This window comes from Lissotriton helveticus, chromosome 6, assembly GCF_964261635.1.
Source record: "Lissotriton helveticus chromosome 6, aLisHel1.1, whole genome shotgun sequence".
NCBI classification, from domain to species: Eukaryota; Metazoa; Chordata; class Amphibia; order Caudata; family Salamandridae; genus Lissotriton; species Lissotriton helveticus.
Window position 1 is genome coordinate 520,554,767 of NC_136067.1, and position 26,455 is coordinate 520,581,221.

At 50.3% G+C, this 26,455-nt stretch overlaps 2 protein-coding genes across 2 annotated transcripts in view; one reads left to right on the top strand and one right to left on the bottom strand.

Moving 5' to 3' along the window:
* The window catches only part of BAG2 (BAG cochaperone 2), a 132,780-nt gene that overhangs the window by 70,735 nt on the left and 35,590 nt on the right, over nt 1-26,455 (top strand). The window contains exon 2 of the mRNA XM_078647985.1: nt 5,386-5,495. Within this exon, the coding sequence (XP_078504111.1) occupies nt 5,386-5,495 (110 nt within the window). The remainder of the gene's footprint in view (nt 1-5,385; nt 5,496-26,455) is intronic.
* Nucleotides 4,658-26,455, bottom strand: part of RAB23 (RAB23, member RAS oncogene family) — a 548,767-nt gene continuing 526,969 nt past the window's right edge. The window contains exon 7 of the mRNA XM_078647984.1: nt 4,658-4,716. Coding sequence (XP_078504110.1) covers nt 4,673-4,716 — 44 coding nt within the window. The 3' untranslated portion in view covers nt 4,658-4,672. The remainder of the gene's footprint in view (nt 4,717-26,455) is intronic.

Here is a 26,455-nt window from a genome sequence, read left to right on the forward strand (position 1 = left end):
GTTTAATCTCTCACAAATGCGAGACCTATTGGATTTGCAATGCAATAGGTCGCGTATTTACGCGAGTTTAAGCTATTAGCATTGTAAATGACAATGCCTTTTATTTATGTTGTAAAAACGAAAACAAAAATAAAAAGCATTGTTATTTGCAATGTCAATAGCTCAAACTCACGTAAATGCGAGACCTATTGCATTGCAAATGCTTGTTAGGTCTGTCTTAAACAGTGATTTTGGTTTATTCAGAGAGGTAAATGTGTAAGGCATTCCTGAGGGTAGGGGTATTTTATCCACCGAAGGAGTGAATACAAAAGCTCTGCGTTTTCCGCGTGCTCTGTTTCTTCAAATGAGCAGTCCGGAACACTGAACTGATTTACTCCATTCCACTCTCTTCCCTTCTGAGCTATGGGCAATACGTGGTGTGCAGAACATTCCACCTTCTACTCTGATCCAAAATAATGCACCTGGCTTTTTTCCAGCAACAAAAGCGTCTAGCAAAACACTCACAGAGTATACCAAAACAGTGGGTGGAAAATTACACTGTAAAGCAGACCACAATGGCAACATGCACATCATGCAAGATATTTTGCTGCTACTGCTTCACTGCTCAATGGCTCAACATGCCACCTGCTGTTGGGTACTTCAATAGGTGACCAGCCTTGCTTCTTGTAAACAAGGACAATAAGTACAAAGTGTGTGTTTATGCCCCATTTGCAGATTTTCAAAACACATAAAAGGCATTTTCATTTACAATGCCAATAGCTCAAAGTATTGTTGCTGCACTAATATCAATCTCACCTCATGCCCTCTCTCACACTCACACTTTCTCAGAAACCACATTCCCAAACATACCTATATATGAACTGCTTCTAAAGTTATCAAACACATTCTCATGCACACTTTCCTCTCAAAAGCACACACCCAATTTATACTCACATTTCTCTTGCACATGCTTTCACACACCCCTCCCTTCTCACACATAGCTTCACCCTCACAGACACTCTTGCTAAAGCTCTCACGCACACTCAGCTTGTCCTATCTGATACGTTCCATCACCCGTGACCCTCAACATTTTAAACAGGTGAACAAAAATAATACCTTTTTCATTCTTCATTCTCCCCTTAAATATGTTGCTTTATGCAACCCTCAACTTTGGGAAGATTTTCATGTTAAAGAGCAGTAGATCGGCAGTACCCAGTATAATGTGCTGCATGGCTAAATACTAATAAGGTCCCAAAAGCGAGACCAATTGCATTGCAAATGATTGTTCATAAAGGAGTAATTTCTTTAAATTATACTGGTGAAGAAAAAACAAATAAAAAAAAGTAGACATTAACTACTACTGCATGCATTGCATTCCAAGCATTTGCACATAGGGTGAAAAAAAACTAATTCAGGTTGAAGAATAGGTACTGGATTTGATCTCCAGCACCAGCTACTGAAAGGAAGCGCAGGAGTCATTTGAGAATCAATTCTCAGAGTTAGTGCAAGCCTGCCAGAGACCATACCTTTGTAAATAAGGCTAAAAACGAAAGTCAAAGGTGGGAGGGCAACAGATGTACACGATTTTATGGGGAGTAACATTTCTAAGTTTCCAACATGAACAAGAGATTTCAACTTCAAAATGCTTATCACCGCTATCTTTAATGTAGCATTAGCTGCTGATCTGAGGGGCTGAGGTAGTGAAGTGAGGGGGAGATCCCTCCACTTTTTGCACAGGCGTAGGGATATGATAAAGTTGAATCAATAAAGGGAATGCATGTCAGCAGGCTCGATCACAAGCTGAGACACAAGCCAAGGAGAGGCTTGCAGGAGACGAGACCATGACACCCAAACCAAGGGGAGGCATGCACAATACTGTGATCCACACCGGGAGAGGCATGCACAGCACCACAACTCAAGGACAGGAGTGCATACTTACATGACCCAACTTAAGTGAGACATGCACTTCATCAGGAGGCCGAGGGGAGGCACATGCCACCACGACCAACAAAGTGGACGTACAGACACCACCAGGAATGATGCCAAAGGAAGGTAGAGACCACTAAGACGCGACAACGAAGTGAACGGTTCTGTGCACAACTCCTGACACGACATATGCCCTCCCATTCACAAATCCGTACCCCTTCAGTGTTGTCCTTAGGTCTCCCATCACCAATCCCGGTCCAGAAACCTCGCTGCATTAGCTGACTTGCATGACTATCTCAATCATCCCTAAATACGTACAATTCATCCGGGGGCCCGACCCCATCGAGAAGCATTAGTCTAGATCCCCGGATTCCCTTCCTAGGTATACTTAAATCAACACGCTAGTCCCCCACCCACTACAATCAGAATTACACACGCAATAGCCATGTCTTTTGGTCCCCCACGACCTCCGAGGCCCCAATTCCTTGAGTCAGCTCCCCTTGGCCTCTGGTGGCCCCCTTCCAACGTTCTCTGGGTCACTCACTGGCCGGAAGTCCCTCTTCTCCCCGGACTCACCGGGCCATCCTCCCGCCTTCATATCCTGGGCCGCGCTCCGCGGGGGGTGGGGCGCTTCTTCTCCGGAATATTGGCTCCAGGGTCAGGCGCAGGAGGGAGAAGAGGGGGTCCGCCGAGGGGGACGAGCAGGGGAGCCGAGTCGATGTGCGTCCGGGAGGCCACCCTCCTCCGGGACCTTGAGGGAAGGGGGCAGACGTACTCACGGGCTGCTCGGGAAGGGGTGGAGAGTTACACGGGGGCTGTGGGTCGGTGCATTAGGGGGCGCATGCAACCAGTACACCCAAGCGCACGGTGAAATGCAAAGAGGTGGTACGGTAGGGAAGTGCCGTGTGACATAGCGGCCATCTTTAAGAGTCCCAGAATCCTTTGATTTCTTATGAAAACAAATGTTAGTCCAATATTAGAAACGTTTAGATCCCTGTATATAAATATTACATATATCTATATCGTAGTTCATAATAGCAAGCTAGCTAGTAAAGCTGTATTTGTAGAATAGTGTCAGCTTTGATATGCTTGTAGCGGCGCCCCCTTCCACTTTCGTGCTTATATACTTCTATGAATCTATAATCGTTTAATGTAGTTGTCTGATTACAACTCACATTCTACAGGAAAATACGCCAATTCGAAATGGCCAACAGGTTGATGGAACAGAAGAGCAAACACTGATACCTCGCTTGCTCAACTTACAGCCACATTCTATTGCAGAGAAGTTTGACCGCCTTTGAAATACAACTATCACTTAAGTCACTGGATAACAAGCGCTCGCCATGTCTGTAAGCCCCGTCCTTTTGCGATTTGGGGGGCGTGTTTCTCTTTCTCACCTCTTCTCCATTGGCTGGAATGTAAAGAACAGGCGTGTTTTTGACTTGTTATTTACATTCCAGCCAATGGAAAGAGGAGAGAAAGAAACGAAAAAAATACACCCCTCAATCCGAAAAAGACGGGGCTTAGATAGGAAGAATTACATCACTGAGACCTCTTCTTCAATGGCTGGCCGCCGTTTAGGAGGCCAGCCAATGGAGAAGAGGCGCGGGAATTAACCTCGCTACTCAGAGACATAAAATCTCGCCAGCGAGACTGCGCATGTTCGCAGCATACACTAGCCGAGACCTAAAAAGCTCTGAGCATCCATTTGGGGGGTGTGAGGGGCAGGGGGGGGCTTTGTGAGAAAAAACATGTATTTCAAACAATATTCTCATGTTGCTGAAAGACAAGGACAGACAGGCCTGCCCTAACCTTCTAGAATAATACTGGGCAGAGCACTTATGCTACATATCAGAATGGGTGACTCAGGAAAGTGAAATGTCCTGGTTCTAAATGGATCACACAGTAGCATGCTGACCACTTTAGGATTTAGCATAACTCAGCACTCCGGGACCATCCAAAACCTGCATGTATTGCTACATACACTAAAATGGAGCTTGACATCTGGAATCAAGTGGCACTTAGAAGAGGCCGTACAGCATTTCTCTCTGTCAAAACATTGATTGCGAGAAACTCCAACTTTACACCTGCGGCACCTCCCGCTGCATTCACAGAGTGGGAGCAGGGCGAATGAAGAGTTTTTAGCAACCTGTTCCAGGGAGGGTGTAAGAAATTGGGTTATTAGTTGAGAGGGATGAGAGCCCATCTCAAGAAATAAACACAATCTCTGTCGGGAAGAGTCACCAAAGTCACTAAATAAACCTGTGCCTAACCCTGTTGTAGCTAGGCACAAAGTAGTCAGGCTCAATTTAGCGTGTAAAATATCTTTGCAGCACACAAACAGTAAAAAAGTGAAAACATTGTTCAAGAATAATCCCAAACCAACTTAGAAAACTTGTTACTTTTGAAAAATAAATAAAATGAAAACAAAATGACAGAAAAACAATAAGTAAAACGAGTTAATTAAAAAAAAATTTTTTTTAGGTGAAAATAGCTCCAAAAAGTTCAAAACGCCTCTTGCAGTTTTCAGTTTGTACTGGACTGGAGTAAAGTTGCATGTTCAGGCCAACTGCAATGGAATGCTGGTGGAATACAGGGGCCAGGTTCATCCCGCTGAGGAGTTTACCTTCTCGAGTCCAAGTCCATGTGAGGAGCTGTAGGAAGAGGTTTGCTTTGGTGTGGGCCACAAGGAGGTCATTTACGGCGTGAGGAGCCAGTCGCGGACAGTAGCTGTTGTGGCGCAAAGTGCTAGTCATCCCTCGAGGTTTCACAGTGGCACCATGCAGAGACGACCAGCCGACCAGCATTTATCTGTAAATTAGGCAGACAGTAGTTTGCCATGGTAGCAGAAGTAATGTCCTCCTCCACTCTAAAGGATGAAGCACTATCAACAGCAGACAAAATTGCCTCAGAGTAATGAATTTTGCCTCGTGTAATCAGGGCATTACCTTCTCTTTCCAGTTAATATATGATGAGGATGTCCTAAGCACAGAACTTTAACAACAGGCAGGTTGAGAAAAAAACACAAAAAAGGAATACCTGGTTGAAATATTGCAATACCTCATAACACTTAAATATAAAACCAAAACATCAATTGCCGAGTGAGACCAGCACAAGAGAATCAAAATCAGTAGTTTGCTACCCATCCGCAAAGTGTAATGTGACATAAATGTTTGAGGGCGGCCAGGTGTCTGCATTGCAAAATGTTCTTGAGGGAATTATCTCCAGGAATGCAAGTTAATCCCATATACTAAGGCTAACTTCAGCTATTTCTGTTTCACTCAAACACAATTGGAATTTTGCCCCTATAAATACCTGTCTTTGCACCATTACCTTCTAGAATCAGTCTCATAGACATTGAATCTAACTCTTTTTTGTTGCTTTTTTTTTTAATTGGTAACTTGACCTAGTTTTAGTTATAAATGTATGCTACATGAGATATATTTCTTAATACATGCTTGAATTACATAACATTTTCAGGGTTGAAGCTTTGCGAGAAGCCGCGTCAGCGATGGAACAAGAAAAAGAAATGCTGGTAGAGATGATCAACAGCGTGCAAAACTGCCAAGACATGCGTAAAATTAGCGATGGTAAGTGGTTCCTAGTGATATTAGTGAAAAACATGTGATAAATTGTTGCTTACTTTGGTGCTTATCCATATTAAGATCTTTTGCAATCCATCCAGACATGAAACATGAGTTTGATTGAAATATAGTGAGATTTGTATTTTTACATTTTTTTTTTTTTGCTTGATGTCATACTTGGACTGAAGTACCCTAGATTTTCTAGTATTTTATTAAAAATATTTAGAGATGAGAACAAACGAGTAATTGACATTATTATTGCATTTCATTTGACATCAGTGGCATAGAAATGAGTGGCCACACAAAACATTTCCACAGTTTTCAGGGGGTCAGCGACCTGGAAAAAGGCAATAATAACACTTGCATGTAGTAGCCACTCTGAAGCAGACCCATTCTAGGATAAGGTGCCTCTCATTGACCATCACTGCTTTCCCCGCACATCCAGACCAGCCACAGCTGCAACACACTGAGCCTTCTGTGTGCCCTTCAGTGTTTAACTAGACCAATCCGATTCCACCTCCCTCTCGCTGTACATTGTTTCCAGATCTGCGGTGATCAGGTTAATAATTTCCACCCACCATCCAATGTCATCAAGTGCCTTTTTAAGTTTTGCCTGCATAGCGCTTGTGCTGTGGTGAAATCTATTGTTAATACATATCTTAAAAAGGTCTTACAGCCCACCCCTTGCTCTTCATTGGTTCCTGTGCTTTTTACTTACTTTTCCTCCATTTTTATTGGCTATAGCATGCTGTTTCCTGTTCTTCCTCATGTTTGCTCTTATCAGTTTTTCAAGGCCCAAATACTGTTTCAATCTGTTTTTGAAGCTGAACTTGTTTTAATGTTTGCCTGCACCTAGCCTGCCTGCATATCCGACAGATATCAACTCGGCCCCTCTCTCATACGAACTGCATGTACCTAGTCAATTTTATGCCACCTCTTTTATTATTATTATCCTCGTCTTTGTCGTACTCAAACAGCCTGACTTTAATATGGCCGCATCTCAGAACATTACCTTGTTTTAATGAGTCACACCTCATGCACGATATATGCTCTCACCACGTTGGTGTTTATTAAATCCTTAACTGCGAGTGCACACTGTAACTTTAAAAAGAGTGGGAGGGAAGGAGGAGGTGGGAGGGAAGGAGGAGGTGTGAGTGAGAAGTGAAGCCAAGCGCGCGCTGGCGAAGCCTCACGCTTGATTACCTCACATGCATTGGGGACAATCATCTCTTGATCAAGAGTTTGTTTCAACTACTATATGTTCGAGCTATTAATCCCTGCGGGATGTAATAGCTCGACCTAACAAGTACACATTCATTGTTGGTAGGTACTAGGAGTTTAAGTGATTTACCCAGAATCACAGGATTTTGAGCCAACACCAAAACGCAAGCCTGGTTCCCCAGTTTCTAAGTCAGCAGCAGTGATGCTACACCCTCCTCCGATGTGCACTCCTAGCTGTTGCTTGAATTATATCGCTGTTGAGACCTCACAAAATAAACTTCAGCAACAAGAATACAACAAACATGCAGTTTAAATTTCAGAAGGAAGTATTTCACAGCCTAGTTGTATAATTTGTTACTGGCATCATTCTTTTCAATTATATCACCACAACTGCAGCAGCAGTAGAGTTCCTGTGCCGCCCCCTGAAGAGCCTGGGTTAGAGCACCGAACCTGCTACCATTGGGAGTGATGCCCGTACAGTGAGTCTGACTCTCGCTGGCCAGGAAAAAGAGCACTGGTGTCGCACAGTTGTCCGCAATGAGTCCACCACTGTTGCACCTTAGAGACCACCGCAGCTGAGGCAAACCATGATTTGCCCAGCAGTTAGTTGGTAAGTGGCCAGTTGGCAGCGGTTGAGAGGGGTAAGAACTAGAATGCTACATGCGGAAACATTTAAATGAATGTATCCTTGTTTAATATAACTGGTGCTCATGTAAAGCATTCCAGTACCTACGGGATGAGGTCGCGCTATACAAAAACGACTAAAAACATTTTAGAGGTACTCATGAAGTTGGTGGAGATTAGGATTTAGCTTGTTATAGTTCAGAGGCGCAACAAAGGCTATCCAAAAAAGTTAGTTGCGCATAGGGATGTCTTCCTACACTTGTTTAATATAATATGTACGCTCAGCTTGTAGATCCCAGATGAACTTGACTGCTGAAAACGTTTCCTTGTACCTAATACTGTTATGCTCACCACTTGAGGTGGATTTAACATGCTGTTAAAATACCACACTGTATTACCCTATGTTTATTTTTTCTTTCTTAGCACCACTTTACTTTTACCAAAATGGGTCAGGTCTTGTGGCTCCTCTTCCAAAGCACTCCTTCTCCACCCTTTTTGTAAGCAGACGACTGTTGTCTTTTCTTTTGAGGTGATTGCACACCAGATATTGCTACAAAGCATGCTATCCCATGCTCTTCAGTAACGTTTTCTTTTTCCAGGGTGCACATTAAACATTCTATCCTTTTTACTATGTTCTAAGCATCCACAAGCTTATCAGAGGTGGCTTCATGGGATTTTCTGACTTTAAATCTCTCTCGTCACTTGGATTTTATTTTCACCCCTGACCTGATCAGAGACTATTCCAGTCTTGGGCTAATGTGTGATTTCAAGGAGGAAAATAGTGGCCCTTATTGCCAAACTCATTTGTCTGGCGCTAGTTAATATCCTTAGTAACTTTAAGAAGTGCTTGTTGCAAAAAGCTTTCACCATATTTTTATGAAAGCAGAATTATGGAGGTGGTAATTGTTAGAAATGGGGTTTCTGGTTAGATAAGGTATGCACCTAAGCCAGCAGAACCCACAACTCTAGTCAGGGCAAGGGAGTTACACACCAAAGATAACCTCTGCTCACCCCCTTGGTAGCTTGGCAGAGCAGTCTGGCTTATCCCAGAGGCAATGTGTAAAGCGTTTGCGCAACACGCTAACACAGCAGCGACGCACTCGGCACATCACACAAGGTTATATAAAAATAGCCTTTGTATTATCCATAAAACACATTAGAACACTGTGCCACCAGTCACTTGTCATGACTTCACAGGGATTACATAAATCACTAGGCCAATTGGGCCACTGTCATAAAGGTTAGTTACCACAACCCTGTAGCTACTGGTATGATTCCCTTTAGCACAAATCACTAGGTGTAGACATCATCAGCATTGCACCATAGTAATACACTTGTAGAGTGCACACACTATAAACACGGCTTGAGGGGACACAGACTATCGTATTGATTTGGACTTTCACTTTCGTTTTTGAAGCTCCAGTCTGATCTCGTCCGGAGGACTGCCTCTGCGAGCAGAAAGCCATTGGACTGCGTGGCGCTCATGGGTGCTGTCCTGAGTGTGTATGCTGGGCCCGGACGATCTGTGCCCTCTGGTTGCCGCTGATGGTTTGATTGCGATTCTTTGAGCGGCCATCTTCCCTTGTTGCCCACTGCTTCTGGGTGACTCTTTGTTCATGATGGCGACCAAGCCTGATGGAGACAAGCAAAAGTCCAAGATTACTCGGCGAGGTGGTTATACCCAAGCGAACAACATGGACCGCTATGGCCAATCTAAGGGATCCCCCAGTGGTCCGGGTAGATCCCTGGAAGGCACTAGGGAGGACCCTGTCTCATCTGCAGAATTGACTTTGCAGAACGTCATAGGCGCCCTTGACAGGATGAAGGCCTCCATCGGCCAACAATTTGAGACTCTCGCCCACAAGCTGGATACTGTTTTGATTGATGTTAATTTGATCCGCACGGATTTATCAAAAACTAATGAGAAGGTCAAATCACTGGATCTGAAGACTTCCAGCCTAACGGGTGAAGTATCCGATTTGCAGACAGAGGTCCGCAACCTGCGAACCTCCAATGATCTTTTTGCCCGCCGGTTGGAGGACTTTGAAGGTAGGGCCCGGCGTAACAATGTACGCGTTATTGGGGTCCCGGAAAAGTCGGAGGATCCGGCGGCCGATCTTTTTGTTGAAGATCTCCTAATTAAGCACCTCGCACCGAAAGGACTGAGCAAGTTCTTTGCAGTTGAACACGCCCACAGAGTACCGGGTGGTAAACCGAAGTCGGGTGCCCCGCCGAGGCCCATAATTGCCAGAATCTTTAACTTCAGGGTTAGAGACACTATCCTGCAGGCCTCGCGGGCAGGTGGATCCATGAAATACGAAAACACCACTGTAAGTTTCTACCCGGACTTTACACAGACCGATTTTTGGGTGTTAAACAACGACTGAGGGAGATGGGGCTGAATACGCAATGCTTTTTCCATCCAAGTGCGCATTGAATTCGAGGAACAGACATATTTCTTTGATCGTCCAGAGGTGGTGGGAGACTGGCTTGATACTTTGCATCACCAGCATGGCCAGGAGGAACATTCTGGAGGAGCGGAGGGCGGCCCGATTGAGCAGGAATAGGAGCACGGTTTCCAGTCTCTGAACTTTGCTGATAGCTCTGACTGTGGTTTGATGACTTTTATTGTGTGAACTGCTGTGTCATTCCTGGGAGTTGAGGGGCGCTTGGTGGGACTCTTTCCTCCTCTGGGGTTTCTTTTTGTAGACTAGTTCGATGTTAAGGCGACAGGCACACTGCAAGTTGGGGTGGCTACTTAGTCTTAGGCAGGGGTGCAGGGTGGGGGGGTCTGTAACGGGTTTTTGGCTTGGGGTGGGGGGTGCGTTCATTTGGGTGTGTTTTGTTTTTGTACAAGGCAACGTATTGTTCTATCACTTGATCTGGATGCTGAGCTCCGAGGGGGGTTGGATGTACTTTCACTTTCGGGATTGGGGGGTAGGGGATTGAGACTAAAGAGTTGGGATGTGAATGGGTTGGGGGACAGGATAAAGCGAGGGGTTGTGTTACAACTGTTGAGACGACTTTCCCCTGATGTGGTATTGTTGCAGGAAACACATTTGATCGGTAACACCTGTCATGCTATGAACCGTAAAGGGTATTGTCTGGTTGCACATGCGGGATTCTCCTCTGGATCTAGAGGGTTGGGTATTCTAGTTAGGAGTTCTCTCCCCTTGGAAATAGATGCAACAGTCCTGGATGATAGGGGACGCTACGTAGCTCTCACTGGACGGTGGGAGGGTAGAACTGTATCCCTGCTCTCGGTTTACGTCCCCCCGGGATTACAGTCAACAACTTTTGCGGACTTGTGGCGAGTTGTATTGGGACTTCCTGAGGGGACTCTGGTCATGGGCGGAGACTTTAACTCGGTTGTCTCTGGTAGGGAAGATCGCCACCCGCCTAGGGACCTCACGGGGTCACAGAATTGGCTTAGTGTTTTTATAGATACACTGGGGTTGGTGGACTGTTGGAGATTGCTACATCCGGCCCAGAACCAATACACTTTCCACTCGGGTGCACATGGTAGCCTTTCCACGATTGATTACATCTTAGTGCCAGCCGCGCAGGCCCCCTCCGTTGCTGAGGTTCGACATCTGGCTCGGGGAATATCCGATCACTCTCCGCTGTGGCTTCGGATGGAGTCGCGTCTGGGTGCTGAGGGGCAAGTAGCCCCGATTAATCCATGGTACCTTCGTAACCCTAAGACCCGCGCTGCCTTGGTCAAATCTCTTGACCAGTATTTTGTTGAGAATGAGGGATCGGTGTCTTCGGCGGTGTCGCTCTGGGAAGCCTTTAAGACGGTTATCCGAGGTCAGGCGTTGTCGTTGATTACTGGCGCTAAGAAGAGTAAGAATGAGGAGGTGGTTCGCCTTGAGACAGAGATTGCCGAACTGGAGCATGATCTGGAACTGGGCGTCACCCGTGGGAAGATGCATGTTTTGCGTCTTAAACAACTTGAATACAAGGCTTTGGTGACGGATGCTGTGAAAGTCATGAGCAGGGAACAGCAGGGCCGATTGTATGATGTCGGGGATAAAGCGGTTAAACTGATAGCATGGTTGGATAAAAAAAGAGAGGGCGAGTCGTGTGGTTCCTGTGATTGAGAGAGTGAATGGTATGCGTGTGACTGAACCCAAGGAGATAGTCCAGAGTTTTGCGGAGCATTTCCAGGAAGTATACTCCCCCGTATCTGATAGGCCGGAGGAAGATTCACACCTATTATTGTGCGACATTGCATTGCCCAGTTTGTCTGATTCTGATAGAGAGTTGATGGATGCAGTAATAACCGCTGACGAGGTGGCGCTCGCTATCCGTTCCATTCGTTAGGGGAAGGCGATGGGTCCTAATGGTCTCCCCATTGAACTTTATAAATTAAGCCCCGACAAAATGGCACCGTATCTTCGTGACATGTTCCTAGAATCACGAGATAGGGGCTCCCTTCCCCGTGATCAGCGGCTTGCGACCATTGTGGTGATTCACAAGGAAGGGAAACCGAGGGACCGTTGTGCCTCTTATAGGCCGATATCACTTCTTAACGCGGAACCTAAGATTCTTGCTAAATTATTGGCCAATCGTATAATAAAGGTGATTAGTGACTTGATTCATCCGGATAAATCCGGTTTCATCCCACATCGAAATACGGCCCTGAATCTCCGACGTTTGCATGGTGTCCTCGCGAGGACTGCGTCATTGCGTGAGCCGGCCATTTTGACTTCCTTGGATGCCACGATGACTTTTGATACTGTGGAGTGGCCGTATTTGTGGGCCGTACTTGCCAAGTTTGGTTTCGGTCCTGGCTTCATTGGCTGGGTAAGACTCCTCTATGAGGACCCATTGGCACAGATTGTGGTCAACGGTCGGGTCTCTGAGCCTTTCGTTCTTGGGAGAGGTACACGACAGGGTTGTCCATTGTCGCTGCTCCTGTTTGCCCTAGAGCCCCTTGCTGCCTGGATTAGATGGGAGCCGTCGATGAGAGGTATTCAGTGGGCCCCAGACATTGAAGATCGTATTTCGCTTTATGCAGACGATATACTGTTGTACCTGACGTCGCCCCGGAAATCGTTAATCGTTTTGTTTGATGTCCTTACCTCTTTTGGTAGGAATTCTGGCCTAGTCATCAACTGGACTAAATCTTACATATACGTTCTCTCGGGAGGTGTCCCCCATTTGCCGCGTGGTTGTCCCATCCAGATTACACAGACGGGTTTCAAGTATCTTGGGGTTTATGTATCGTTGAACCCGTTTTTCCGATACCAGCAGAATTTGCTCCCTCCACTAAATCGGTTGAAACTGGACGTGGTGGGTTGGCGCAGGCTGCCGCTTTCACCACTCGACCGTGCGGCACTTTTTAAGATGATGTTGTTGCTACGCTTTCTATACACTCTTCAGAATATCTTTGAGATAGTTCCCGCGAGCTATTTTCGGGTGGTGGAGGGTCTCCAGAGGAGGTTGATCTGGGATGGGCGATCGCGTATCGCCCTCGCCAAGCTGACGCTTCCATGGTATGATGGTGGTATCGCTCTCCCTGACATCAAACGATATTATTGGGCGTCTCAACTGGGGGCCATTAATCATGGTATGTATGGTCCCAAACTGAACCCCGCGTTTGCAATGGACAGGTGGCTGTTGCCGGGGGGGGCAATTACTATAGGGCGCTCTATTCGAAATTGGCTGAAGGACACCACTCGGGGCCTACAAAGATTGCGGTACGGTTATGGAACTGTACAAATAATGCGATGGGTTGGAAGGATCGACTGACCCGAGCGACCCCGCTTTTTGCTTCTGAGAAGCTGGGTAACTTGTGGACGACGAAAGGATTTGAGAAATGGGATATGATTGGCATTAGTAAAGTGTTAGAAAGGCGATCCCGGGGGAGGCAGAAGAGGTCTGACTGGCCACCCCTAGGTCCACCTCTCCGTCGAGAAGTAGCCGAGCGTTACCGAGAAGCCTCCTGGGTGAGGGCCCTCTCCTAGCATCGTACAGCAGAGTAACCACCATCCTACAAACGGACACCACACAGGAGGATAAGTTCTTAGGCTTTATCAGGAATAAAGGTTGCTTGTTCTTGGCGATATGTACAGGTAGATCGAGGGATCTATAAAGTCTCAGAAAGAAGGGATAGGGTAGCGGGACAGTCTTAGTACGGGTGCGGGAAGGGATACCCTGCGCACAGCTCTCAATCCTCGAGCCGGGGGTTCCGAGAGGTCGAGCCGCGGCAGCGCCAGCAGGACTCGACAGGTGGGTTTTACGGAGGGAAGGCCGCGGCAGCGCCAGCAGGCCTCGAGGTGATTTCGGCGAAGATGGGCTGCGGCAGCGCCAGCAGGCTCTCCAGATGGTTCAGAGAAGGTGGGCCGCGGCAGCGCCAGCAGGCTCTCAAGATGGTTCAGCGAAGGTGGGCCGCGGCAGCGCCAGCAGGCTCTCAAGATGGTTCAGCGAAGGTGGGCCGCAGCAGCGCCAGCAGGCTCTCAGGGTAGCTTCCGGTTACAGGCAAATGAGTTCTTCTGGTGTCGGCCGCGACAGCGTCAGCAGGGCTTCCAGTCCAGGATACAACTGGCGTCCCCCTCCGGGGCTGGCCTAGATATAGGACTGGAGCCCTTTGATGTCCGGGCCCTCGCGCCTGGGGGCCAGAGGGGCCGGGATGATGGTGTCTAGACACCCAGCAGGAGGGGGGAGATAGCGCCCAGGGAGGCCGGAGGGCGATCGATACCAGGCGTCCGGGGACGGCTGGAGGCCCATCAAAACTTCCCTCCTCTTGGGTCTTGTTGAGTGGCCACTCGACCACCTGGGTGGATCTTGGTGCCTCGATGTCGGGGCTCTTGCTGGGGCCGGGGCCGAGGCCACGTGTTCGTGACGTGATGGGCCCAAGATGGAGTCAGGCCGGTAGTGAGGGTCCGAGATGGTGACCGGACCGGCAGGGTTGGTGTTGGGGTGTGCAGGGTCGGGCAACAGGGGTCGCCCGAGGCTCGGCGGAGGGCCGATGTCGTCCTGGGCCCGCCAGGCGGGAGGGTTAGGGCCACGCCATGAGGCCGGTTCCAACACGCGTTCCCCCCCCAGCTGAAGGCAGGGGAGAGTCACCCATCTTCTTGGGGGTTCTCCTCGCCGAGGTGGAAGAATCTGGACAGGCCGTCAGCATTGGCGTGGTCGTTGCCGGGGCGATGCTCCACAGTGAAGTCCATCCCTTGGAGGGAGATGGACCATCGCAACAGTTTCGGGTTTTCTCCCCGCATCTGCATCAACCATGCAGGGGCCGGTGGTCGGTCTGGACCCGGAAGTGGGTGCCGAAGAGGTAGGGCCAGAGCTTCTTTAGGGCCCATACGACGGCGAAGGCTTCTCTCTCGATGGTGCTCCTTCACTGCTCTCTGGCCAGCAGCCGCCGGCTGATGAAGGCAACGGGAAGGTCGACCCCCTCAGGGTTTACTTGTGAGAGGACCGCCCTAATGCTGTGCTCCGAGGCGTCGGTTTGGACCACAAACTCTCGGCTGTAGTCGGGGGCTTGGAGCACAGGGGCGGTGCACATGGCGGTCTTCAGTGTGTCGAAGGCGACCTGGCATTCGGGGGTCCAGCGCACCTTTTGGGGTAACCTTTTGGAGGTCAGTTCTGTGAGGGGCCCCACAATGCTTCCATAGTCTTTTATGAAGCGCCGATAATATCCGGTGAGCCCCAGGAAGGCTCGGACTGCTGTTTGGGTGACCGGGGGCTCCCAGGCCCGGATGGCGTCAATCTTTGGCTGGAGGGGAGCCACCTGGCCGCTCCCTACTTGGTGCCCCAGATAGGTCACGGACCCTTGGCCTATCTGGCACTTGCTGGCTTTTATTGTCAGTCCGGCCCGTCGGAGGGCCGTCAAAACCTCCCAGAGGTGGGTCAGGTGCTCATCCCAGTGGAGGCTGTACACTGCAATGTCGTCTAGATAGGCGGCACTGAACTCCTCTAGCCCGGCCAGCACCCTGTTCACGAGTCTCTGGAAGGTGGCCGGGGCGTTCTTCATGCCGAAGGGCATCACCTTGAAATGGTAGTGGCCATCAGGGGTCGAGGAGGCCGATCTCTCTCGCGCTCCAGGGGTGAGGCCGATCTGCCAATATCCGGCCGTGAGGTCGAAGGTGCTGAGATACTTTGCGGCCCCCAGGCGGTCGATCAGTTCATCCGCCCGGGGGATGGGATGGGCGTCGGTCCTGGTGACGGCATTCAGTCCCCGGTAGTCGACACAGAACCGGAGCTCCGGGGGTGCGTCGGCTTTAGGGACCAGGACAACGGGACTGGCCCAGGGACTGTTGGAGGGTTCGACTACCCCCAGAGCTAGAATCTTGGCCACCTCGGCTTGAATGCAGGCCCGAACTCGGTCGGGCACCCGGAAAGCTCGGTGTCTTACAGGCGGGCTGTCCCCGGTGTCTACATCGTGGACACACCACCGGGTGACCCCAGGAGTGAGGGAAAATAGATCCGCAAATTGCCCCAGCAGGTTCCGGCAGTCTTGGTGCTGTCCGGGGGTCAGGGTAGCGGAGAGCGTGACCCCTCCGACGGAGCCGTCTCTCTCGCGGGTACTCAGGAGATCTGGTAGAGGTTCGGAGTCGTCTTCAGCTCCGTCATCGGTCGCTAGCAGCAGACTTAGTTCAGTGCGGGCAAAGTGCGGCTTGAGCCGGTTAGCGTGCAGAACCCGGAGGGGGTTTCGGGGGGACTCCATGTCCACCAAGTAAGTGACGGGGCTCTTGCGCTCCACCACCTTGAAGGGCCCCGTCCATTTGTCCTGTAGAGCACAGGGTTCGACCGGGGACATGACCCAGACCTGTTGGCCCGGCTCGAACTCGATGGACGAGGTGTTCTGGTCATACCAGCGTTTCATCTCCTCCTGACTGGCCTCCAGGTTGGCCTCGGCAAGTTCCCGGAACTTTCGAGTCTGGTTGCGGAGTGTCAGGAGGTACTGGTAGACATCTGGGGGAGCACCTCGGACAGTCGTCTCCCAGCCTTCTTTGACCAGGCTGAGGGGGCCTCGGACCGGGTGCCCATACAATAGTTCAAAGGGGCTGAACCCCAGGGACTTCTGGGGTACCTCGCGATATGCAAACAGGAGGCAGGGCAGCAGGACATCCCATTTGCGTCGTAGCGGCTCCTCGAGGCCCTTGATCATTCCTTTCAGTGTTCGGTTAAACCGCTCCACAAGTCCATTTCCTTGGGGATGATACGGGGTGGTGAACTTATACGTGACCCCGCACTGTTGCCACAGGGACCGCATATATTTAGATATAAAGTTCGTGCCCCTATCACTCACGACTTCTCGGGGGAAGCCGACTCGGGAGAAGATCCCCATTAGGGCTCGGCCTACTACTGGGGCCGTGATGGTTCGGAGGGGGATGGCTTCAGGATAGCGGGTGGCATGGTCCACCAGAACGAGGATGAAGCGGTGCCCCTGGGAGGTGCGAGGGTCCAAGGGCCCCACTATGTCGATCCCCACTCGCTCGAAGGGGGTGGTGACCACGGGAAAAGGCTGGAGTGGAGCTTTGACTTTCCCCCTGCTCTTCCCGCTGGCTTGACAGGTCGGACAGGTTCGGCAGTGGTTGTGTACATCGTTGCGCATCTTCGGCCAGTAGAAATGGGTCACCAGGCGGCTGTAAGTTTTGTCCTGCCCCAGGTGCCCGGCGAGGGGCACGTCATGTGCCAAGTTCAAAAGGAAGTCTCTGAATCGGAGGGGAACGACCAGCACCCGGCTGGCCCCCATTTCGGCAATCTTCTGCTCGCTGTAGAGAAGGTTGTGGTCCCAATAGACCCAGTGGGACCCTGAGGGGTCTCCAGCGGCTTGAGTGGCTGCTTGTTGTCGGATTCCCTCGAGGGAGGGACAGGTTTTCTGTTCCTGCGGGCCACCTTCTTGGCGCCACTGAGCTAGTTCGGGAAGGTGGCCGAGCTCGGTACGGTCTTCATGGCTGGGCCCCTGGGGGCCGGGTTCAGGGTCGGCGTCCTCGGGGATGGCGGGCGGTGGAGGTGCGGGCCACTCCGGTCCTTCCGGCAGAGCCACTTCGATCGGGGCGGTGGCCCGGTCGGCCATGGATCGAGTGGTCGCACAGACCCACTCGGGAAGGCCTAGCATCCCCAGATGCTCTCTCCGCTCGACGTGGGCCCAGGCGGAACTTTCCAGATCGTTCCTGAGGAGGCAGTCCACGGGGGCATCGTCTCGGACGGTCACCTTCAGCATACCCGACACCCCTCCCCATTCGAAGGGGATGCGGGCCATCTGGCACAAACTCTCGGAGTTGTCCGCCGACCGTACCGGGCACAGGATATTGGGTAGAATCTGTTCTGGGGTCACCAAGTGGCAGCGGACCGCCGTCACGCTGGCTCCAGTGTCACGGAGGGCTTCGGCCCGGTGACCATTGATGGTGACCCACTGGCGGTATTTCTGGGTGTTGCCTGGGATTGGGTCTCGGGGGATCATGTCTCGATTACCCAGGCATGCCAAGATCATAGCGGCGGGCTCCCACTCGGCCTGCTTGGGGTCGTTGTCTTCTTCCGCGCCTCCTTCTGTACCCAGGGCGGCGGCCGCGATCTGGCGGTTCGGAGGACCGGTGGTGCTGGTTCGCTGGTTCATCGGGCAAAGGAGGTAATTCGCATAATGACCCTGTCGTTGGCATCTGTGGCACGTAACATTTGGGCGGGGCCCTGGTCTCGCTGGAGGGACCCCCCTTCGGCCCAGGGATGGCGAAGTGGAGGTAGGGGAGTACCCCGTGGGGGGATCTCGGCCCCTGCTCTGGCCTCCTCCTCCGCCTCGTGGTCGGTGGTTTCCGGGGGAACCCCGGCCGTAGTCTCCCATCGGGCTCCGGGGGAGTCGAGTGCTCACCCATCTATCTGCCTCGACAGCGAGTTTTCGTGGCTCTGTCAATTTGCTGTCGAGGAGATGTTGCCGGAGTTCGATGAAGCAGTTGTTGGAAAGATGTTCCCATATAATGAGGTCGACCAACTGCTGGTAACCTGGCTGCCTTTGATCCACCCCTCGAAAGCTCTGCTGAAAAAGTTCACGTACTCCACCCATGTGGTACCGGGGATTTTTTTACAGTCTCGGAACCGCTGCCGGTACATTTCGCGGGTGAGTCCGTAGCGAGTGAGGAGAGCAGCTTTCATGTGCTCGTACGAGGTCATCTCGGCATCGGGGAGCTCTAGCAGGGCGTCTTTCCCCTCGTTGACTAACTTCCCCAACAGACCAGCGCCCCAGTCCTTGAGGGGTACTCGATGGGCGGTCATGGCTACTTCGTAGGCTTTGAACCACTGTTGGATGTCGTCGTTCTTGTAGTACTCTTTGACGACGTCCTTGGGTATGTGCACTTTCGTGTCCAGAGGAGGGGGTGAGGTCTTGCCCCCGGATGCGTTGGCATCATTCGTTTTGGCCTTGATTTCTAGCTCCTTTAAGCCGTGCTCATGCTCGAGCATGAGTCTCTTTTCCTCGAGGTCCCTTTGTCTCCGTTTCTCCTCTAGGTCTCCTTCTAGCCGTAGTTGCTCGAGGGCTATCTTTTTCGTTGTCAGCTGTAGTTCTCCATCTAGCCGGAGTCGGACGAGCTCTAATTCGTGGAGCCGGTTCCTCTCTCGTTCTCGGGCGTCTTCATGGGAGAGGCCCGCGTCTGGGCCCGAACGGACGTCTGGAGACCGACGCGCCCCCAGCGGGTCTTTCTCCCGCTGGGGGTGCGTCGGTCTCCGGACGTCCGTTCGGGCCCAGGTTATCTTCGTTCTGGGGTGGCGTGTCACCGGCTTCCACCCAGGCTTGTTGGGCCGATTTAAAGTCTTCCTTGGTGCTTAGGCCCGTGGTAGCGATGCCTAGGTCTTTGCAGAATTGCTTTAATTCTTTGTGACTGTAATCTTCCATTTTCTCTTTCTGGAATTCTGTGGTCGGTCCCATTTCTGGCGTAGTCATGGTCGTAGTGTGTTCTTCTCGGTAGTGGGTGAATCACTCTCTGTACGATCTGCGTCGGCTCGGATCCCGTCGCCTGCCACCAATGTTAGAAAGGCGATCCCGGGGGAGGCAGAAGAGGTCTGACTGGCCACCCCTAGGTCCACCTCTCCGTCGAGAAGTAGCCGAGCGTTACCGAGAGGCCTCCTGGGTGAGGGCCATCTCCTAGGATCATACAGCAGAGTAACCACCACACTACAAACGGACACCACACAGGAGGATAAGTTCTTAGGCTTTATCAGGAATAAAGGTTGCTTGTTCTTGGCGATATGTACAGGTAGATCGAGGGATCTATAAAGTCTCAGAAAGAAGGGATAGGGTAGCGGGACAGTCTTAGTACGGGTGCGGGAAGGGATACCCTGCGCACAGCTCTCAATCCTCGAGCCGGGGGTTCCGAGAGGTCGAGCCGCGGCAGCGCCAGCAGGACTCGACAGGTGGGTTTTACGGAGGGAAGGCCGCGGCAGCGCCAGCAGGCCTCGAGGTGATTTCGGCGAAGATGGGCTGCGGCAGCGCCAGCAGGCTCTCCAGATGGTTCAGAGAAGGTGGGCCGCGGCAGCGCCAGCAGGCTCTCAAGATGGTTCAGCGAAGGTGGGCCGCGGCAGCGCCAGCAGGCTCTCAAGATGGTTCAGCGAAGGTGGGCCGCGGCAGCGCCAGCAGGCTCTCAGGGTAGCTTCCGGTTACAGGCAAATGAGTTCTTCTGGTGTCGGCCGCGACAGCGTCAGCAGGGCTTCCAGTCCAGGATACAACTGGCGTCCCCCTCCGGGGCTGGCCTAGATATAGGACTGGAGCCCTTTGATGTCCGGGCCCTCGCGCCTGGGGGCCAGAGGGGCCGGGATGATGGTGTCCAGACACCCAGCAGGAGGGGGGAGACAGCGCCCAGGGAGGCCGGAGGGCGATCGATACCAGGCGTCCGGGGACGGCTGGAGGCCCATCGAAACTTCCCTCCTCTTGGGTCTTGTTGAGTGGCCACTCGACCACCTGGGTTGATCTTGGTGCCTCGATGTCGGGGCTCTTGCTGGGGCCTGGGCCGGGGCCGAGGCCACGTGTTCGTGACGTGATGGGCCCCAAGATGGAGTCAGGCCGGTAGTGAGGGTCCGGGATGGTGACCGGACCGGCAGGGTTGGTGTTGGGGTGTGCAGGGTCGGGCAACAGGGGTTGCCCGAGGCTCGGCGGAGGGCCGATGTCGTCCTGGGCCCGCCAGGCGGGAGGGTTAGGGCCACGCCATGAGGCCGGTTCCAACATAAAGTGAGTGACCTCTGGGCTAAGGGTGAGATTAAAACCTTTGAGGAGTTGAAGACTGAGTTCCAACTGAGTGATGGAGAATATTTTCGGTATGCTCAGGTCCACCATGCATTGCAGTCTGTTTTCCCCAAAGGTGTGGAGATTCCGGAGTCCTCTCCGCTTGAGGATAGAATACTGGATGGTCATGTGCCGGATAGTACTATCTCTCTGATTTAAAAAAAACTGATTAACAATAGGACTGATTTGTTGGTGCAGCTCTGGGACGTATGGACCCGAGATGGCCTTGAATTGGATGATGAGGACTGGCAGTCTGCGGTCTCTTCTCCTAAGGAGGTCGCGATTTCTGCCCGTCTTTGGTTCAGCTCAAAATCCTGCATAGAATTTATGTTACTGGCCCTCATTTGGTTAGAATGGGTTACTCGGAGGATAGTCTGTGCAAGCGTGGTTGTGGGCTGCTTGGGACGTTTCTGCATATAATTTGGGAGTGTCCTGCGGTGGCTGCTTTCTGGACTGGGATACATAACAAGATGGAGGAAGCTACCGGTGTTGCCCTTCTGCCCGAGGCCAGACGTTGTCTCCTGAATGTCTGGGAACCAAATGACTATGATATAATACAGATGCAGTGGGCGACCCTGGGAAATATGGTAGCTAAGAGAGATATAGCGCAGTTGTGGGGTTCTCAGAGGCCACCCACGGTCGAGGCATGGATGGAAAACATGGATTGGTGCATGTTTAGGGAGAAGACGGTCTATGTGGCACGAGGGCGACCCAGGAAATGGGGTAAGATCTGGGGCGTTGGAATGTTTATCGTGGAGACATTTGCACTCCTCCTCTTGTAGATATTCCTGAAGTTCCACTTTCCCCCTGACCTGCCATTCCTTGTATTGTATTGTATTGTGCATACTCATCTGGAGCCTGTCTCTCCCCTGCTTCCCCCCTAGTGTCGACTGTATACCTTCCTGTATTGCTTTTTTCCTTCCTCATTCGGACAGATATCCTACTGTATCATGTTTATTGCCTTATTTGTTTCTTTAATTGTTCAATAAAAAGATTTTTTTTTTAAAATTCTGCACATCACCATTATGGTACATATAAGGTGTAACCCAGGCAAAGGGGTTATCCCAACTAAGAGTGAAACCTGCCCTCCTGCTACCTGGACTGAGGCAACTGTTTTTCCCTGCGTAGGCTCTTGGGCCACCTGCCCACCTACTACAGGGAATGTGGTAATGCTACAGAGGATCCTTTCTCCTCCAGGACTCGGGGGGACCTCTGTCGAGGTCTTGCCCCGTCCTAATACCAATGTCTGATGCCCCCAAGTATGCAGAGGTATGGGGGACAAACACACGGTCCCATGTGGCAGGGCGGCCTCCCTCGGCCACCCCACTTTTACACCAGTGTAAGGCCGCCACCCACAAATGTACCGGGTGGTTGCTGATAAGAAAGGCAGCCCTGGGCCCTTGCTACTCACAGTGGATCCACAGGTGGCTGTGACAGGGCAGCCACACACGCAACTGTGGCCTTCCTTCCTGCTGCAGCACCGGGTCTGCAGCGTCACTGCCATCTTCTCCGGCAGCTCTCTTTTTTCCCTGGCAGTCTGGCTCCCTCAGCAGCTTCTAATGCCGTACGGCCTCGAGGGGAGCCAAACATGGTTGCAGGGGCCACAATGCCACCCTGTGGTACTGTAGTCGAGAACCTATGAGGTTCCAGTCCCTTCCAGGTGTGGGGGGCTCCACCCCTCCTCCTGACGTCACCAGGAAATCCCGGCCAGGGATTCCATGTGGTTTTGGTGCTTCCTCGCAGCCCGGGCCACATAGCAGAGCCCCAGCTGCCAATAACTGGAAGCACAGCCGGGAGCAGGAGAGCACTTCCCACGACTTGGCTCTCCCCTCCGCTGCTCAAGGCCACAGAAGAGAGGGTGGCGCTGCCCACGCTGAAGGGCCAAAAGCGCTCCTCTCTGAGTCAGCCCCACCCACAACCAGGCTCAGCCTCTGCCTGATTTCCGGCAGCTTCTCTGGCTCAGAAGGCAAGTTGAAAGTGCCCAGCATGTGCTTCTTTAGGTCTCAAAAGGATGCTCTTCACGCTGTTTATGGAGGCACAAACCCACACCTGGGGCTCAGGAGAGCTGGTCACAACGCGTCCCCCAAACTTTGGTTCAGGGCTATGAGCCCTGATAATTAAAAGCACACACATCTGCACCCCTGTGAGAGCACTGGGGACGTGGTAGCAGGGTGCAGCCAGGCAGGCCAGCACAAGGGTTCCAGGGCACAGGGGAAATCCTTATCTCAGCCCCCCCAATAATAGGTCCGTCCCAAGGCGGTTCCTCCTGGCAGTCCAGCAGCATACCGGTCGCATGTCCCACGCAGTGCCTTTTCTTCCCCCAGTTTTTCCAGTTCACTAGACATAGGGTCACAGTCCCAGTACTTATAGTAGCAATGTATTTGTTCTTCCCCGTGGCACAGGGCACTGAGCCCAGTTCAAACCAGTTCTGGGGGCAATTTAGAATATCTTTACAAGTGCACCACCACCTCCATTCTTATTGTAAGCCTGTCTCTGGACACACCACAGGGGGGAGGAGACATCATTGTAGCAGGCAGGCGCAGCCCAATTCAGGTGCAGGTGCTACTCCTCCCACCACTTCAAATGCAGACCAGGCCTATTCAGCCTAGCGCTCGGTCAACCATGCAGGCAGGGACTGGCTGGAGTAAATGCACATATCCTCTCCCCTGTCAGTCAGAACCAGACAGTCAATACATATCAGGCATGCACAAAGACACATAGCACACAGAAATGCCCACTTCTAAAAGTAAAGAAAAAAGGGGGGGTTTGGCCCAATGGGAAAGAGGGTAGGTTGAGCCACTGAATATTATCAAACAAGGGGGTTTACCTAAGCCTCTAGTGTGAGTTCAAACAATTAATTATTAAACAAGGATAAACATAATTTAGACAGAACAAGACCGTCATCAACTTCACATATTGCCATACAGTTTACAACATACTATACAACAAATCAATAACATTTACAGTGTAAAACATGAAAAATGAAAATGTGATTATAAAATACAAAAATTGTGTTAGCAATTTCAAAGAATGGATGTGTAAAGAACTACCAAAACAATAAACAAAAAAACTCAATCGTTCATGCAATTTCTATGGGGCAAACAAAGGGAACTTTGTAGGTGCTGCCCCAAACCCTGTTATCATGTCACTATGTCTTCTTTTAATCAGGGAGAAACTGACATGTAACTGTCAGTTACCATTGACATTGAATGTCTTGGATGAATAAACGCCTACGCGTTTCGAGTCCCACTGTCTGATTCGCAGGGCTCTCATCAGGGCATGATGAATCGAATCCTTCGGAACTTTTTTTTAAGCAGGGATGCGCTGGTCTTTACAATGTCGTCTGTGCTGTGCTGTGGGAGTCACTCTTGCGCTATGTAGTTCTGACGGCGTAAATGTAGTCGTCTTGATGTACTTCAGTTGCCAGATTAGTTTACATCTTTTTGAAGAGCACGTCAAGGGGGCGGAATTAGATGCCGCTGTGACTTCCAGGCGATTAGATCCGTGAAGGTGCACGATTCTCAGCGTTTGTCAGTTTCACTGCCACGAGTTCATGCAACTACATAGCGCAAGAGTGACTCCCACAGCACAGGGTTTGGGGCAGCACCTACAAAGTTCCCTTTGTTTGCCCCATAGAAATTGCATGAACGATTGAGTTTTTTTGTTTATTGTTTTGATAGTTCTTTACACATCCATTCTTTGAAATTGCGAACACAATATTTGTATTTTATAATCACATGTTAATTTTTCATGTTTTACACTGTAAATGTTATTGATTTGTTGTATAGTATGTTGTAAACTGTATGGCAATATGTGAAGTTGATGACGGTCTTGTTCTGTCTAAAGAAAAAGACAAATTTGATAATTAATTGAAAAGAAAAATGACAAATCAGATGTCGGGATTTACTAATAAATTATGTTTATCCTTGTTTAATAATTAATTGTTTGAACTCACACTAGAGGCTTAGGTAAACCCACTTCTAAAAGTGGCATTTTAAAAATAGTAATAATAAATCTGCTTTCACCAATAAGCAGGATTTATCACTACTATTCCAAACATACCAAACTTGATCACGCTACCCCTCTCATATCAGGAATTACCACTGAAGCACATATCAGGGAATCCCCAGGGCAACCCTATGAGAGGGCAGCTTCACAGCAGTGAGAAACCAAAAAGGCTGTTTGTCACGACCAGGTCATGCCACACGGTTAGGGCATATGTCCTACCTTTTACCTACACCGCACCCTGCCCATAGGGCTAGTTAGAGCCTACCGTAGGGGGTGACTGATTTGTAGTAAAAGGGGAATTGCAGACATGGCAACTACTTTATGTGCCACGTCACAGCGGCAGTACACTGCGCGTGCACGCCCTGCAGAGGCCGGAGACATGTTTGAAAGACTACTTAGGTGGGTGGCGCAAGCAGCTCTGCAAGCCCACCAATAGTATTTAATTTACTGGCCCTGGATATATGGGATACCACAGTACATGGGACTGATAGATAAATTGAATATGCCAAACAGGTGTAGACCAATCTTACCAAGTTTACAATAGAGAGCACATGCACTTTAGCACTGATCAGCAGTGATAAAGTGCCCAGAGGCATGAAACTATCAACAACAGGTTAGAACAAATACAGGAGGAAGGCAAAAAGTTCTGGGGTGACCCTGCAAAAAGGCCAAGTCCAACAGTAATATGTGTCAATAATTTTTGTGCTTATTTGTTGTTGCGTTTCATTGTGCTCTTTTGTTTTAATTTTGGTGCTGCTGTTGGTTTGTGTTGCATTACTGCGATGTGGTGTTGTGATTGTGTTTTTGCATTTTGGCTTCATTGTGCTGTTTGGTGATGACCTTTTATCTTGTAATTGTTGTGTTGTTTTGCCTTGTTTGTGTTATTGTGTCACACTGTTATTTACTTTAATTATGTTATTACATTTCAGGGTCTTACGAAGTATTTACAATATATTGCTTTTCTCAGTAAACAAGGCACAACACTTTTTAAGGAGTTTTTAACTTATATTGCATAACTGCTCACCAAGCCACAACTAGTTATTATTAATCACATAGGCGAAACCTAATGCATTTACCAATGCATGTCAGAATTCCTAACCTCTCCCAGGGACCTCTCCTCTGCCAACGCCCACTCAGTCATGACTTTCAGCCAAGCTATGGGAGTGCCGGATCTTAGAGCGTATTATTATGCCTGTCAGTTGCAATGGCTATATTATTGGACGGCAGGGCGCAATCTGCAAGAAATAGGGTTTACAGAGCGGGATATAAGTAGTGGGGCCCTACACACACTGCTATTACAGAGGTGCAAGCACCCTCACCATCTTCCACCCTTATTACATACAGCTCTGCAAGGTTGGTGCTACTTTACACAAGCACACACCCTGCCTACGCAGGCAACATCCCCTTATTGGGTATACCACTAGCAGCCGGGAGACTCACAAAACGTACTATAACGCCTTGGTTAGAAGAAGGAATCAGCACGGTATCGGACTTATTTAATGATGGGCAGCTACTGGATCATGACAACTTTGTTGGGGAGACGGGGGGCACCGGGACACTTGTAAATGGTACATGCAACATTGACCCACTATGTCAAAACACATTGGGCTCCACAACTGCAGGAACCCACTGACCACAAACTGATTAAAGCACTATATTATATGGGCCGTGGGAGACACCTGATAAAATGATTATCTGTAGGGATTCGGGCTCATACAGAGATCGCCCTTCTTCCATTGCATAATGCATGGTCAGATGACATAGGGAGGGCTATAGAGGACAAGGAATGGGAGAGAATTTATCGAACACCCCCGGAAAACCTCGCGTAATGCCATATTTAAGTTTATTCAAACAATGATTTTACATGGGCATTTCTTAACCCATTCAGATT